At 36.7% G+C, this 17,726-nt stretch overlaps 1 protein-coding gene across 2 annotated transcripts in view; it reads right to left on the bottom strand.

The window, feature by feature from the left end:
• Positions 1–6,908: 6,908 nt before the first annotated feature.
• LOC100894113 (soluble scavenger receptor cysteine-rich domain-containing protein SSC5D) overlaps positions 6,909–17,726 on the bottom strand; it is a 12,527-nt gene continuing 1,709 nt past the window's right edge. Inside the window, exons 2-7 of one of the 2 annotated variants that reach the window (XM_011684756.2) lie at positions 15,918–16,067; positions 14,773–14,882; positions 14,013–14,238; positions 13,161–13,270; positions 10,838–11,039; positions 6,909–9,429 (exon numbers count right to left, since the gene is read on the bottom strand). In XM_011684756.2, coding sequence (XP_011683058.2) covers positions 8,705–9,429; positions 10,838–11,039; positions 13,161–13,270; positions 14,013–14,238; positions 14,773–14,882; positions 15,918–15,999 — 1,455 coding nt within the window. In that variant the 5' untranslated portion in view covers positions 16,000–16,067 and the 3' untranslated portion in view covers positions 6,909–8,704. The remainder of the gene's footprint in view (positions 9,430–10,837; positions 11,040–13,160; positions 13,271–14,012; positions 14,239–14,772; positions 14,883–15,917; positions 16,068–17,726) is intronic. The other variant, XM_030976200.1, reaches the window with a different exon arrangement.

The following is a 17,726-nucleotide window of genomic DNA, read 5'->3' as shown; positions in this document are numbered from 1 at the left end:
CTATATCTAATATTTTCATTCCATTTAACCAATATATAATATATACATGCCAAAAATAAAGTAAAATATTTCCTTTCATAATTCTCATTAAACACCTTGTAATAGATGTCTATCATTTATGGTAATACACAGTGTTGATTATATTTGCCAAGATTAAACGCAAAACCAACATATGAAGATGAGCATTGCATATATTACATATTCCGTCTGTTGAGAGCCAGAAGGGTATCATCTCTGTGTCAAAGTATATGATTTAACACCCTTCTGGCTCCACAGAGACAATAATTAGACGATGAATTCTTGAGAGGATTTCTTTCTGATGAATACATTGTGTCACAGCTTGATTGCCGACATATGGCCATCACGCGGTCAAAATTGCCTCCCGACTTCACTGAAAAGGTTCTATTCATGTCAAAAAAATTTCAAACAAATTAAAAGAATTCCAAAAATGAAACAGGCACATTGAAGTGAAAGGCAAGAGGATAAGATTGGGCCGCTAAGTGATGTTGTAGCATCAAAGAACTTTTGAATAGTTTTATTATTGCTGGGAGTAAACTAACCAGGGCCTCATTTCACTAAACTTGTCATCAGTGACAAATGACAGTTTTTGTTATAAGCTAGTGAAATCCTTGCTTCTGATTGGTTATCAGCAGATTTTTCTCTGATTTGTATCATTTGTCATTGAAAAAAGGCTCTGTGAAATGGGTCCCTGATGCACCATGAAACAGAAAAGCATTTTCATCAAAAACAACGAGCCTGACTAACACTGTGTATTACTAGTACTTTTATCAATCCTTTCGCTCTGTATACAAAGTAGGCACCGAATATGAAAATGCCTGTTTAAAGCCAGAAGGACGTTATCTCACATACTTTAACACAGAGTTAATGCCCTTGTTGCTCTAAGCTGATGAAAATTACTTTTACTCCTAAACCTAGAATCTGACTGCATAATTTTAATATGAAAAGAGGCAATATACAAAAATTGACATCCCTGAAATCTCATCATAAATGAAGAAAAAAATGTTTAAGAAATGAAAAAATTAAATATAACTTGATTTTCTCCCCCTGCACTCAACTGCAACAAAAAGCAAAGAATCAGTACATCCTATGTTAGACAACAATCAAATTGAAACATTATTTCAAACTACTTGAGCAATCTTTTAAAATGCATCTACATCACATACCTGAATGATATACTTTTAAAAAAGTGTTATTTTTTTTAATCCATTTGTACTATTATAAATACAAATTTAAGTCTATATCATAAATATCGAAGAGAGACATTGAATTCAGAATTTGCATTTTTGTTAACTTTATAACCACCATCACTAGTACTATCTACTTACAATCAATCTAAAGTTCTAGTAATACAGTTTGCGAGAACCTGGCATTTATGTTTGTCGAGTCTAGCCTTGGCTACAAGCAGGTAGAGAAGATAGCAGTGTCAGTTATTGCTACTATCTGTTCTGAAAGGATTTGATGATTACTTTTACCCATCACCAAAACACATTTTGCTGTTAGTGTAAGGGGTTCCATGTAGACTAGTTCATGCACAATTACGCACTCACATAGATTAAGGCTCACATGGAACCCAAGTCCGACTTTCGGTGTGAGCACTATTCGTGGGGTTTAATGTTATCCTTTACTTTCTTCTTAATAGTTTATCTATAGAATGCCAGGTGGAGAAAAAAATTAAAGTTGATTTTATTCATTCTAACTACCGGTACCGGTATGTACATTTTTTTTCTCAGCTGATTGGTACACTTCAATACTACAAGATTATTTTATGTTATCATACTACAATAAATCAGTTAGGTATACATTATAACATATAAAGTATACTTTGTTCCATTAAAAATAATTATTTACACTCAAAATATAGATTTTTATACATCTACATATCCATAGATAAACCAACTGCTTGGAACGAGAAGGGTGTTAACTCCAATATTTTAACACGGATTGAATGCCCTTCTGGCTATGGACAGACAATACGTATGTGATTGGTAATAAAATGATGGTACAGATGAAGTATTCCTATACTAACACAGAGTAAATGCTCTTCTAGTTTTGAACAGATCATATGTGATCAGTAATAAAATGATAGTACAGATGAAGTATTCCTATACTAACACAGAGTAAATGCTCTTCTAGTTTTGAACAGATCATATGTGATCAGTAATAAAATGATGGTACAGATGAAGTATTCCTATACTAACACAGAGTAAATGCTCTTCTAGTTTTGAACAGATCATATGTGATCAGTAATAAAATGATGGTACAGATTAAGTATTCCTATACTAACACAGAGTAAATGCTCTTCTAGTTTTGAACAGATCATATGTGATCAGTAATAAAATGGTGGTACAGATGAGGTATTCCTATACTAACACAGAGTAAATGCCCTTCTAGTTTTGAACAGATCATATGTGATCAGTAATAAAATGGTAGTACAGATGAGGTATTCCTATACTAACACAGAGTAAATGCCCTTCTAGTTTTGAACAGATCATATGTGATCAGTAATAAAATGATGGTACAGATGAGGTATTCCTATACTAACACAGAGTAAATGCTCTTCTGGTTTTGAACAGATCATATGTGATCAGTAATAAAATGGTGGTACAGATGAAGTATTCCTATACTAACACAGAGTAAATGCTCTTCTAGTTTTGAACAGATCATATGTGATCAGTAATAAAATGATGGTACAGATGAAGTATTCCTATACTAACACAGAGTAAATGCTCTTCTAGTGTTGAACAGATCATATGTGATCAGTAATAAAATGATGGTACAGATTAAGTATTCCTATACTAACACAGAGTAAATGCTCTTCTAGTTTTGAACAGATCATATGTGATCAGTAATAAAATGGTGGTACAGATGAGGTATTCCTATACTAACACAGAGTAAATGCCCTTCTAGTTTTGAACAGATCATATGTGATCAGTAATAAAATGGTGGTACAGATTAAGTATTCCTATACTAACACAGAGTAAATGCCTTTCTAGTTTTGAACAGATCATATGTGATCAGTAATAAAATGGTGGTACAGATGAGGTATTCCTATACTAACACAGAGTAAATGCTCTTCTGGTTTTGAACAGATCATATGTGATCGGTAATAAAAAGATGGTACATATGAAGGATTCCTATACTTAAACACAGAGTAAATACTCTTCTGGTTTGGAACAGATCATATGTGATCGGTAATAAAAGGATGGTACAGATGAAGTATTCCTATACTAACACAGAGTAAATGCTCTTCTGGTTTTGAACAGATCATATGTGATCGGTAATTAAATGATGGTACAGATGAAGCATTCCTATACTAACACAGAGTAAATGCTCTTCTAGTTTTGAACAGATCATATATTTGATTGGTAATAAAATGATGGTACAGATGAAGTATTCCTATACTAACACAGAGTAAATGCTGTTCTAGTTTTGAACAGACCATATATTTGATTGGTAATAAAATGATGGTACAGATGAAGTATTCCTATACTTTAGGATGAAGTATTCCTATACTTTAGGACAGAGTAAATGCCCTCTAGTTTTGAACAGATCATATGTGATCGGTAATAAAATGATGGTACAGATGAAGTATTCCTATACTTTAACACAGAGTAAATGCCCTCTAGTTTTGAACAGATCATATGTGATCGGTAATAAAATGATGGTACAGATGAAGTATTCCTATACTAACACAGAGTAAATGCTCTTCTGGTTTTGAACAGATCATATGTGATCGGTAATAAAATGATGGTACAAATGAGGTATTCCTATACTAACACAGAGTAAATGCCCTTCTAGTTTTGAACAGATCATATGTGATCAGTAATAAAATGGTGGTACAGATGAGGTATTTCTATACTAACACAGAGTAAATGCCCTTCTAGTTTTGAACAGATCATATGTGATCGGTAATAAAATGATGGTACAAATGAGGTATTCTTATACTAACACAGAGTAAATGCTCTTCTGGTTTTGAACAGATCATATGTGATCAGTAATAAAATGGTGGTACAGATGAGGTATTTCTATACTAACACAGAGTAAATGCCCTTCTAGTTTTGAACAGATCATATGGCATCGGTAATAAAATGATGGTACAGATGAAGTATTCCTATACTAACACAGAGTAAATGTTCTTCTGGTTTTGAACAGATCATATGTGATTGGTAATAAAATGATGGTACAGATGAAGTATTCCTATACTAACACAGAGTAAATGCTCTTCTGGTTTTGGACAGAGCATATGTAATTGGTAATAACATGATGGTACAGATGAAGTGGGCGATCATATTACTACCAATCACAAGAATACATGACTAATATAGTACCATTAATTGTTAAAAACATTAAAACGCCTCTCATCACATATGCATATATAGATATATGTATATGAATGTCAACGAAAAGATTCTATTATCAAATTTAATATAAAGTGATATAATTATATATATATACAGATGCAACACATACAATACAGCCTAATGCTCAATCTAGTTATACAGACAACTTTTGAGCTTTCATATGTAAAATATACAATACAATGTAGTACTGAAGACTAACAATTGCCAAGAAAAATGCCAAGTTCAGCTTAAAAGTTTATAAAAATTCAGCCCAAATATTCAACAACATAATTATGTTAACCCCCAGACTACTGGAACTGAGTAGTCCCTGTAGTTAGCCTATGGCAATGAGTAAATTCAGCAGTCAACGGGTTAAGAGTAAAGAGCTAATTCAATCTCTTCATATATATAATATATATGAAGAGATTGAATTAGCTCAATATATATATTTTCTTTTTCTTTTTCTTCCTGTTGTACCACTTACTTTATATTTAATTATTTATATAGCTTGGGGACAAGCCTTTGATAGGCCTTTAGCCTTTGTTTGTCCCCCCACATTTTGATACTTCTGTTCTGTTGTGTTATTTGTTGGAATTGACTTTGTATTGTAAATGTTTGTTATTGTGATTTTTATCAGAATGTGAAAATAAAATAAAGAGTTTTTAAAAAAATATAAAAAAAATATGTATACATATATACATATATCATATATGTAGTTTGTCTTTCACTGGATTGAAGTAGTTCCTTATTATCTCATCCGATGGCTTATTTCTTAGAAAACAGTTATAAACAGCCAAAATTGTTTGTTTTTGCATCCAAACTTGTTTTTACCATTTAAAGTGTGTACAATACATCCATGGATAATGAGTCCTCGAAAGGTTTTAGAAGTTTGACATGCACATCTGGATGTAACAAAATTCTTTCAATAAATTTTGGAAATATGTCAATGATTCTAGTCAGATATATCTGTACATATTCAGCCCTAAATATCAGCTCAACAAAGTACATTGTGTAGCTTAGTTGGCTTGTTAAAAACGAAAATGCCTGTATATTTATACAAACAATGGTGTGTTTTTTTTAATAATTTTATTATACTCATAGAGTGACTGAGCTTTATGGGGCAAATGATATTTAAGTGCTGAAATACTGGAATAGACTTTCACTGGGATAGAACAAGAATTTCTTTTTAAAATTTCTTTTTAGGAGAAAAAATACTTTGAGGCAACCTTCTCATGTAAAAGACACCTTCCCTACATAAATAAACAACCAAAGGATACAGGATGTTAATGTTTCGCCATTGTAACCTGAGGTGCTGAGAAAATGTCTTGGATATATACTAATTCAAATGTATTACCTGTGGTAATAGCACACATAATATCAGACAGACTGAAACTTTTTGAAAGAATTATCATTTGTGCTACAAACTAGATGGAATTCGACTGCGCGCAGTCGAAAACGATGCCTCCGTCATAGAGCAATTTTACAAACCAAAACAGAACACATTTTTCGAATTTAAGTTCAATTGTAATCCATTAACAGGTTCTCAGAATATCGTGATTACAAGCAATTTCTCATATACATATATGACCCTTTGATCTTTGACCTCATGACCCTAAAATCTACTCAGTTCATTGGCTCTGCAAGATGTCCTGAGTTAAATAGTAATCCATCTGTCAGTTCTAATGAGAATGTGTTCACAAGCTATTTCTGCATACATAATGAGCCCATGACCTTTGACCTTATGAACCAAGAATCTACTCAGTTCATTGGCTCTGCAAGTAACATACATGACCTAATTTTGGCAGGAATCCATCAATCGGTTCTTGAGAACGCGATCACGAGCTGTTTTTGCATACATAATGTGCGTTGTGGCCTTTGACCTTTGACCTCGTGACCCCAAAATCTAATCAGTTCATCTGCTTTGAAAATAACATACATGACCTAAGTTTAGCAGCAATCGATCAATCGGTTCTTGAGATAACGTAATCACGAGCTGTTTTTGCATACATAATGTGCGCTGTGGCCTTTGACCTTTGACCTCGTGACCCCAAAATCTAATCACTTCATCGGTTCTGCAAGTAACATACATGACCTACGTTTGGCAGCAATCCATCACTCGGTTCTTGAGATAACGCGATCACGAGCTGTTTTTGCATACATAATGAGCCCTGTGACCTTTGACCTTTAACCTCATGGCCCCAAAATTTAATCAGTTCTTTGACTCTGCAAGATACATACATGACCAAAGTTTGGCAGGAATCCATCAATCGGTTCTTCAGATAACGCGATCACGAGCTGTTTTTGCATACATAATGAGCCCTGTGACCTTTGACCTTTAACCTCATGGCCCCAAAATCTAATCAGTTCATCGGCTCTGCAAGATACATACATGACCAAAGTTTGGCAGGAATCCATCAATTGGTTCTTCAGATAACGCGATCACGAGAACGGGACGTACGTACGTACAGACGTACGTACGTACAGACGGACGGACGGACGGACAACCCGAAAGCATAATGCCTCCGGCTACTTCGTAACGGAGGCATAAAAACTTATTTTTGTTTCATGAAAGAAGATGTATTAAGTAATCTTGGAGGTAGGCATGTTAATAACAGTGGCAGTTTCACAGGGAAATTTAGAATGACAATGCTCCTTTTCTTTTTAAGTTTTCAAAAGATTTCTCTACCCTTGCATGTTGCTTCCTTAGTGAATTAAATGACTTTAAAACATACATAATAAATGTACTCAATTCAAGTGTAAATTCATGTATTATGCTAAGTATTTACATCCTCTTGTAACATACCATTACAGTGTCAGTGCCAGATACATATATGTCATATTACTGATAACAAAAAGAGGCACAATTTTGTATGTTCCCTGAGGAACTCCTTGAAAATATCTTACACAGCATAATTTACATTACTTGTGCTATTCTCTCTCTCTCTCTGTGCTGTAGGGACATATTTGTGCCCAACAATATATTACTTGACCAATTTAAACCACACCCTTTAATGTCTATTGCTGGTGACAACTCACAGTTAACATTTTGGCATATAAATAGAGCTAGGAAAATGAGCCCAATATCTGACACACTTAAATACCTGTATGTTTTGAATAAAATGCTGTAACATGACAGGGGTTAATACATTTTCCCTATTTTTGCACTTGTTTGACAATCACTAAATAACCAATATCTGGTATTCAAGGTCATTTTCTTTCCTTAAGTTGTTGTATCAAAGGTTTACCTTTCAAAACGTTGGGGTAAATATTATTCAGTTATTGCTAACAAATACCAGTTTGTTGATGTACATGGGATGACAAGAAAAAGGTTATGCTTGAAAAGTAAATCAATGGTCCTGTACATGTACAATAATCTTGACTTGTTAGTTAATCTATTTATGCTCTGTATGTTTACAAGTCCCATGCTCATAGTCTACATTCAAAATTTCAGCCTTAGACCAAACTTTTGTAAAGAGAAACTTGAGACCTACTGAATACCACAATTGTACCCTATATAATGGGAAAGCATTTGGAAGTAGAAAAGTCAAACACAATTGCATAAAATTTGGTGCACACAGAATTTACTCTGATGAATGACCCTTTGAGTTCTTTCATTACTACCAGATGGAGTCTGGGATAGCATTTGGGGGATTTTTCTCTCACAATTAAGTAGAAAAATTACCCGTTTTGGTAAGCGTTTACATTTGTGCTGCGAGCTTCTTTAGACCCAAGTCATAGCTGGCACTGGTGCTGAGGCAAGACGACGATATCGTAAATTGGGATTGTACATTAGAGAAAGTGTGTATGGTCCTAAGTCTCTGTTCATGGATGTATCACGTTAAGTGGATATATTTACGGGCTCACTTATCCATCTGGTGGACTTGTTGCTGACTCGAGAAAGTATGCAGCTCTTATTCCAATTATTGTCGTAATGCATCAGAAACAATGCCATCTACGACATAGGTCTGAAGCTTAACGAAAGTGTGGCTAGTTTTTTGTTATTTCTGGCAGCCAGTCAGAACAATATATTTGTGTGCGCTTTGTTCCTCTAGCTTCTGTTTGTATCATGAAGTTAAGACCTGCCTTGGACTACATCCGCACCACAAGCTCCAACCTAAACTTCCAACAGTCATAGCTTACTACTTCTCTAGCTTTTCACTACACAAGCTAATGAAATGAATAACATTTACCTTAATGACATTCACACCCTGCACACATCTCATGTATACCGGTAGTATGTAAGGGAATATAAAAGGATACAATATTGATAAATTCTATATGGAGAACATGTGAGCAGAGGTACTAGGATACGATGAAACGGGTCTGGAAACTAACCCTTTTTACTACTGCCTGACAGTGTCATCGTAAGAGGGTGGAGGGGGGAGGTCTTCTAAAGGAACGTTACCACCTTGAGGAGGGTACGCAGCCGATGCATCAACAGGTTGCTGGGGAGGGTAGGGTGCAGATCCTGGGGGCGGGTATGGCGGTGCACTTGCTGCAGACGGGGGCGGGTAGGCTGGTGCATCTGGTGTCGATTGGGGCGGGTAGGGTGGTGCACCAGCTGCAGACGGGGGCGGGTAGGGTGGTGCACCTGGTGTCGACTGGGGCGGGTAGGGTGGTGCACCTGCTGTAGATGGTGGTGGGTAAGGAGCACCGGCTTGTGGAGGGTAGGGTGTGGTACCTGGTGGGGGTTGTGCTGGGTACTGCGCAGCAGGTGGGAAAGCCTGCACAGGGTAAGGGTTCGCCGGTGGAGCACCTCCTGTTGATGGGGGCGGGTAAGTTGGTGTAAAGGTCTGAGTGGGGTATCCGCCAGGTTGGTGCGGAGGTGTAGGGGTGTGGTGGTAAGTAGGCATAGGTGTGGTCCCCGGGGCATTGGGGTTTGCAGTGACATGGACAGTAGTAGTAACAGGTGGCTGGATGAACCTGGTATTTTGACGTTGACGCATCGCGTGCATTCGCCTCCGTCTGAACACCACAGCCACCACGCATATCGCTATGATGAATATAGCACCACCTATCCAACTTCCGACACCAGACAAAGATGATGATGTAGTGCCTCCAATGTTTGCTTCAAAGAAACATACAGCAGACATAAATTTAATAACAAATATATTGTAACCAAGAAAGTGGAAAACAGATTGTACACTTATCGGACCATACACATTTGTAATATAGAGCTTTAAAGGGACTTTGTAACATTTTTCAGATAAGAGATAGTGGTGCTAAGGTAGTGACTTCAATGCTAGATGTAAAATTAAAGATAATCTGAAAATTTGAGTGAAAACGGACCATTATTCATGGTACAAATTGGGAAAAACTGATCTGATCGATTCCTTAATTCTCCCAACTATAGGTAGTGACTTCAATGCTAGATGTAAAATTAAAGATAATCTGAAAATTTGAGTGAAAACGGACCATTATTCATGGTACAAATTGGGAAAAACTGATCTGATCGATTCCTTAATTCTCCCAACTATAGGTAGTGACTTCAATGCTAGATGTACAATCAAAGATAATCTGAAAATTTGAGTGAAAACGGACCATTATTCATGGTACAAATTGGGAAAAACTGATCTGATCGATTCCTTAATTCTCCCAACTATATTATAACAATTCGTCGCTGTTTTCACGAAGTGACGGTAGTGAAAAAAAATTGCATTCACTTTGCGTTACGATTTCCTCACTACCGTCACTTCGTGAAAACAAGGACGAATTTAATCACATGTTAGGTGAATGGAAATCTCACAAAGCAATAAAATGGCTCTGCATTCCATTCCAGACATTTAAGTGTTGACAGACTTTTTTCTAGCCTGTTTAATGTCTTTTTTTTCATGGAAAAACGGTTGGGAAAATTCAAAAATGGTTGGGAGAATTTACTGTTAATCACTGTTAGAGGGTGTCATACATCAACGCCTTCAGAGAAAACCATAGATATCTTTGTGGTTAGAGATTTTTGTCATGATTTTTTGCATGTCAGAGGGTTTACAGTAGAAGGAATATAGTAAGTAACATTTTATACAAAAATTAAGCAATTTTTTTCATCAACCTTCAACAATGTTACCAAGTCATTTTAAAACTTCTTATACTATGTTACAATGCTATTTATGGAATGTCAATGCTATTAATGTGGAAATGGAAAGGTCGTGGGTTCAAGCCCCGGCATGGCACTTATGTCCTTGAGCAAAGCCCTTTATCTACATTGCTCCTCTACACCCAGGTGTTAATTGGGTACCCGGTAGGATGCAGGGACGCATGTGCGCGCCTGTAAAATATGTGACTAGCCGGAAAGCTCCCCAGGGAGTGGAGAATGTGCACTGTAATGTGCAGAATAGTATTAGAATCCAGTGACTGTGGTGATAAATAATACTGTAATTCTAAAACAAAACATTATAATTTCATACACAATTCTCCATTGATTTCCAAACTTCAACCATGTCTTCTCTTTCTGAAGTTCAAAACACAAAATTTTGACTTACTTGCTCCGCACGAAATGCCAACATCCTCCAAATGCGTGCAATCATGTGTACCATATGTATCGTGATTACAGTCGTTCAAGTTTGATTCAGATCCAGAGCAGTCTACTTCATCCAACCAGATTGTCCCAGTCCCAGAACCAAATCTTGCATCAGTATAGTAGTTTATGGATGATGTATCCAAGCCAAGCTGACGGCAGGCGACCTATTGAATTAGCATTACAGAAAAAGGTAGTTCTTATAACAGAAATTATCTTTCACTACGGTTCTTCAAAACAGGATTTTTTTTCTTGCTGAAAAATATTGCCAAATATATAATCATGATACAAATACTGATGAAATTTATGAAATGTCAAATACAACATATACAGTGAAAGCTGTTTTAGCGACAACCTGTATAATTATAAAGACCACATTTCTTGCCTCACTTGTAACCTATACTAAAGTCACCTGTACATAAAGACTAACTGCCTATAAAGTAAGGCTGCGACGGGTAGTCGAATGCTCGAGTACCCGCACGGTTGACAACTACTCGGGTACGATTTCTCGTACCCGAATTCTCGTACCCGAATATTCGGCCGCAAAAAAAAAAAAAAAAAAAAAAATGTCCAGGCCCACGCTTACCCGTACCGAGGAGAGCGGCTGCCGCTGGCAATGTACCGTCGGTAAAAATGTTTCCTAACTCAAGCACTGTCAAACTCACCTTTCAGAAACTGGGACAAAAATGTCCAGATTTCTGTTTGGATTATTCTGCCATCTTTGGTTTTTAAAACGGCATTGTTTACTGTTATTATTCTTATTAAATCGGCGCTTTCAACTGCAACTCAAAATAAAATTGCGTGCATTTTCGGCGACGGACCTGGGAAACTGCCGAGTGGTATGGTAGTGGCAAAAAAAAAAAAAATCAAAAAAATCAAAAAATCAAAATTTTTAAAAAAAATCAAAAAAATTATAAAAAAACATGGCGTCCGCATATTCGAGTATTTGCTTGTGAGCCTGGGAGTGTACTTGGGTACCTCATTACACTGTTGTGCACAGCCTTACTTTAAAGACCACATTTCTTGCCTAACTTGTAACCTATACTAAAGTCAATCGTACATAAAGACTAACTGCCTATAAAGACAACATTTCTTGCTTCACTTGTAACCTATACTAAAGTCACCTGTACATAAAGACTAACTGCCTATAAAGACAACATTTCTTGCTTCACTTGTAACCTATACTAAAGTCACCCGTACATAAAGACTAACTGCCTATAAAGACAACATTTCTTGCTTCACTTGTAACCTATACTAAAGTCACCTGTACATAAAGACTAACTGCCTATAAAGACAACATTTCTTGCTTCACTTGTAACCTATACTAAAGTCAATCGTACATAAAGACTATCTACCTATAAAGACAACATTTCTTGCTTCACTTGTAACCTATACTAAAGTCACCTGTACATAAAGACTAACTGCCTATAAAGACAACATTTCTTGCTTCACTTGTAACCTATACTAAAGTCACCTGTACATAAAGACTAACTGCCTATAAAGACAACATTTCTTGCTTCACTTGTAACCTATACTAAAGTCACCTGTACATATAGACTAACTGCCTATAAAGACCACATTTCTTGCTTCACTTGTAACCTATACTAAAGTCACCTGTACATAAAGACTAACTGCCTATAAAGACCACATTTCTTGCTTCACTTGTAACCTATACTAAAGTCACCTGTACATAAAGACTAACTGCCTATAAAGACAACATTTCTTGCTTCACTTGTAACCTATACTAAAGTCACCTGTACATATAGACTAACTGCCTATAAAGACCACATTTCTTGCTTCACTTGTAACCTATACTAAAGTCACCTGTACATATAGACTAACTGCCTATAAAGACCACATTTCTTGCTTCACTTGTAACCTATACTAAAGTCACCTGTACATAAAGACTAACTGCCTATAAAGACCACATTTCTTGCCTCACTTGTAACCTATACTAAAGTCAATCGTACATAAAGACTAACTGCCTATAAAGACCACATTTCTTGCTTCACTTGTAACCTATACTAAAGTCAATCGTACATAAAGACTATCTACCTATAAAGACAACATTTCCGTAAAGACCACATTTCTTATTTCCCTGGTAACCCATACTAAAGTCACCTGTACATAAAAAAATAACTGCCTATAAAGACCACTTTTTTTGTCTTCTTGGTCTGCGCTTATATATTATGCAGGTTTCACTGTATTAATTCTACTACATTATAACTGATGCAGCAATATTGCTGGATGGCACAGAAATGAGGAGGCTTTGGGAAACAATCTCTTACCCTTGCATCCAATATATCAAAACTATCATCACAGACAGTTCCCCAAAAACCACTGTAGAAGACTTCTAATCTTCCGTAGTTACTACCACCATCTTCCAAACGTAAGCTACCTGCAATGAATGAATATAAAATGAATTCATAAACAGTGATCTCTGCATAACACATATGTCACTCAAGTCGAATTTCCCTAATAAAGTCAAATCATTTTTAGGCCAAACTATGCAAAACATTAGTTACTTGCATTTCCTAAGTTAAAGTTTGTAAAAATGGAACTATTTTTTGTGGTCAACAGATTTGACTTATGTAGAGTTAACTGTGTCTCCATCTTCATTGGGTTACATAGGGAAAAGAACTTGATGCCGTGGAGTGCAGACAATGGCTAATTATTAAGAATTTGAAAGGGCAGCTTTTACAGAACTGGGGGTTGTTTCACAAATACAAGGTCGACTTTAAGTTGGACTTAATTATGGCAGGCCATCCATCCCACTGGTTGCTCTCACCATTACGATCATTACATAATATTTTTCCTTTCAATAGATGTATTAACTCATAGCCTTATGCACACTATCGTTATAGTGCTTTGTACATGTGAGAGAGCCATCGCTTAAGTGCCATGTGCGTGCAAGGGCGTAATCGTAATAGCAATAATTGTTCATGCTCATTGGATTGTGCTGTGTGTTTTGCACTCGCTATTCATAGATTTATCGCTTTAATCAGATTATCTCCAAAACAACCTGGCACGGGGGGATTTGGGGCTTGGCACAATGGGGATTAGCCCTGTGGCATGATAAGAGTTAAAAGCCAAGAATCTTGATGTGTTGCACATGATACAAATGACTGATACTACTGTACCTTCCAAACCTTCTCCATCTGTGAGTGACCCACACTTAATGCTGACGTCCTCAGAATGAGAACAATCAGTAATGCCATAAGTACTGTGAGAACAGCTATCTAAGGTTAATTCTGAACCGGTACATTCCACTTCATCCAACCAGATTGAACCTGTTCCTGCACCGTATCTTGCACTTCCATAAAAAGTGGTCAAAAATGTATCTAGACCAAGTTCACGACAAGCGACCTGCAAAGCGCCAAATAAATTACAAAATACATGAATGAAGGAATAAGTTATAATAAATAAGTTAATTAATCAATGAAATTAAAGAATAAGTAATAAATTGACTATATAATTAATGAATAAATTAAAGAATTATCAAATGAATAACTAAAGAAATTAAAATGTTCCCATGGATAAAAAACAATATTTTGTCTGTTAGGCGCCAGAAGGGCATTAACTCTGTGTTCAAGTATATAAATTAGCACAATTTGGGCTCCAAACAGACCATTTCACAAGCGTTAGTGTGTATACAAGAAGAACAGAACAATAGTCATATCATTATCATTATTGCAATGGATTTTAAAACAGCATTCAATATCTAATTCTTCTTCTTCTTCTTCTTCTTCTTCTTCTTCTTCTTCGAGATAATCTGCCTCTTTCAATACTGAAGATTCTTGCAGATGCCGTATACTCGGCCTGATTCTACCTCTAAAGTACATTATTGATAATAATCAAAACATCTGAAGAGAAAATCGCATATTGTCTGTCATCTCTCACCTGTGCATCAAGTACCCCAAAGTTGTCATCACAGACAGTACCCCACTCTCCATTGTAGAACAACTCCAGTCTCCCGTAGTTAGAACCGCCACCCACCAGACGTAAAAGGCCTGCATAAAACAATGACGCAGAATTAGTGTTCGAGGGGAACTATTACTAATTATAGTTGCTTTGCACATAAGATGATAAACACAGTGAAACCTGTTATAAAGACCACCCAAGGGAGACAAGAAAAGTGGTCTTTACAGTCAGGTGGTCTTTAGTACATGTTTCAATGAGAAACCATTTCCAAGGGAAACAAAAAATGTGGTCTTTGTAGACAGGTGACTACCTCTCAAAGTTAAAGCTAAATCAGGTTTGACTGTAATAATAATGGTGGCTTCTTATACAGCACACATGTCCGTCACGTCTCAAGGCTCCTTCATTATTACCCCTGTCATAGCTGGCATCCAAACGTGTAGCCTTCTGGCATATCAGGTACCCATTTACACCTGGTTTGAGAATGGCAAAAGTGGATTAATGTCTTGCCCAATGAGGTTTGAGTTGGGCTGGGATTCAAACCGTCAACCCATGGATTGGGAGTCAAGTGATGAAGTGAATGAACCATTATACAACGTCAACCTGGTTTCCAAGGTGATACCCTATTTTCAAATTTCAGCTTCAAATACTTGTGGAGTGAGGTATCATGGTCAATTGGATAAGTCGCTGGACTATGAATCACTGTTCAAGCACAAGGTACAGGGTTCACCCCCCCCCCCCCCCCCCACAGCACTATATAATGTCCTGTAGCAAGACATGAATTGGCATTTGCAACTCTCCATTCAGGTAAAGTAATTTAACACTTGGTAGGAAGAGATCGCTTTCACAAAGGCTACATCAGTGTAGTTTGGCTAAAGCTGGGTGATGATATGATTGCAAGGTCCTCAGGAAAAAAAACAGTACTGTATTGACACTTATAGTTATAACTTAGGCTACCACGGGTAAAAAAAACATATCAATTCTGTAAAACTAGAAGAAATACAATAAATTGACATAACAAAATGGGCATTAGACAAACTAAGATAAACACAGGTCTAAAAAAATTACAACTTGTACATTTTATGTCCTTTTTTTATATAAAGAATTATAATACAGGAAAAAATTACCTAGCGAAGGCGTCACAACTTGCAAGAGTAATAATACGAGTAGAAAGGACGCAGGAAACATTGTTGTCCTTTCAGTCATCATCCTGTCCCGCTTAAGCAGTGTCTCATTGGATGAACAAATGTACTTTGTCACAGAATGTCAAACAATATCTGTAAATGAATCAAAGGGTAATATCAGGTCAATAATTATATAATATTGACTGGCCTTGAGGGGTATATCAGAAATATTGACCAAGCTCAGATCATATTGCCCCGAGTCGAAAGACGAGGGCAATATGGTCTTAGCGCGGTCAATATTTCTGATATCCCCCGAAAGTAAAGCCAGTCAATATTTGTATTGTTATCCAAATCAGACATCTAGAGCAAATACAGAAATCCACCATGACAATCTCAAGAACTGAACGAACTTTGTCAAACCAGCACTGTGCATCCCGCGGCTTGACACAATTTTCGTTACACTGCAAACAGTGTGCATTTGGTGTGATTATTACGTCACAATAGAGTGCGCGCAGAGTGCACAGGTTCTCGTACGCATAATAGATGCGCAATGAAAATGACAAGATACGGCGCGGTCAATACAAGATGCCCGGATGCGAGACCGTGGAAAATACCAAGGTATATTTTCACTTGTCTCTACACGCAAAGTCAATACGCACAGGGAGACCAAGGAAAATACAAAGAATATACCCCTCCGTTCCCACTGCTAGTGAAAACTAGGGCAATACGGTTTTGTAAATGACCAGCTCAGATGTCTGATACGGGTAATAATAGTGAATAAAGTCATATATATCATGATATGGTCCATTATAACATTGTCCATGATGTTAGCAATTGATGGAAATTCATGATATTTACATGGTATGGCTACAAACTGTAAAGACACTCCCCTTTCCTAATTCATATATAGACTATTCCCAATATTAATCATCAACAGTATTTTACAAGGTTACAATCTCAAAATGAACATCAACAGTATACAGAAGAAAAGGTAGTCCTGTTGGTCCTCCGGTCGCTACTTCTTTATGGTTCTGATTTACAGATGAAAACAACTTTAAGGGCACACTAGATTATAGATAGACAGAGCTACCAAGTATCACGCATTAGGCATGACATCACGCATTTCGAGGGTCTGAAAATGCTCTTACGCACGACGCGCGTGCTAGATTTTGAATAAACGCTATACCTTATGCGTGTGTTATACCCTCGCACGAGCACTCGAGCGCCGAATCATGAAAATGTCACGCATTGTCGATCTTTGAACTTGGCGTCTCTGGATAGATGGATCGCGCGCAACATTAGATCTAGATCTACTGCTAGACAGAAATAACCGTCTGATTTGGTCATTTCTTTTATAAAACTGACATTTGTTGACATTCCCAAATACAGACGGTAACCCAGGGATCTCGTACCTTGGGGGTGGCTAGAGCCACTGATGTACATCTTTTCGTTCATTTTCTCCCCGATTTTCTTTATTTAGATCTTATTTTCTTTATTTAGATCTTATTTTCTGATTTCTAAATCAGATGTAAATTAGGTCGGTATATATACCACCTAATTACAGTTTTCAAAATTTGCTAACCTATTATAGAATGTGAAATTTACAGACTTACTTATTATGAGATATCCAATTTTATCTCAGAACCGCGAAGCAGTACGTTCATGCATTCAAACTATTACCCGGCGGCCGATATATTTCCGGTTCAACCTACCAAAACATAGCCAATGGCCAATCAGAGCACTCGTTTCGTGGGAGTTCGTTGGTCAAGCCGGGCTGATTCGTACGTAGCTACGATAGCTTTTAGACGTTCG

Source organism: Strongylocentrotus purpuratus, unplaced genomic scaffold, assembly GCF_000002235.5.
Source record: "Strongylocentrotus purpuratus isolate Spur 01 unplaced genomic scaffold, Spur_5.0 spur5_scaffold_8, whole genome shotgun sequence".
In the NCBI taxonomy this organism is placed as follows: Eukaryota; Metazoa; Echinodermata; class Echinoidea; order Camarodonta; family Strongylocentrotidae; genus Strongylocentrotus; species Strongylocentrotus purpuratus.
Note: the sequence above shows the minus strand (reverse complement) of the source record. Positions and strands in the feature narration are given on the sequence as shown.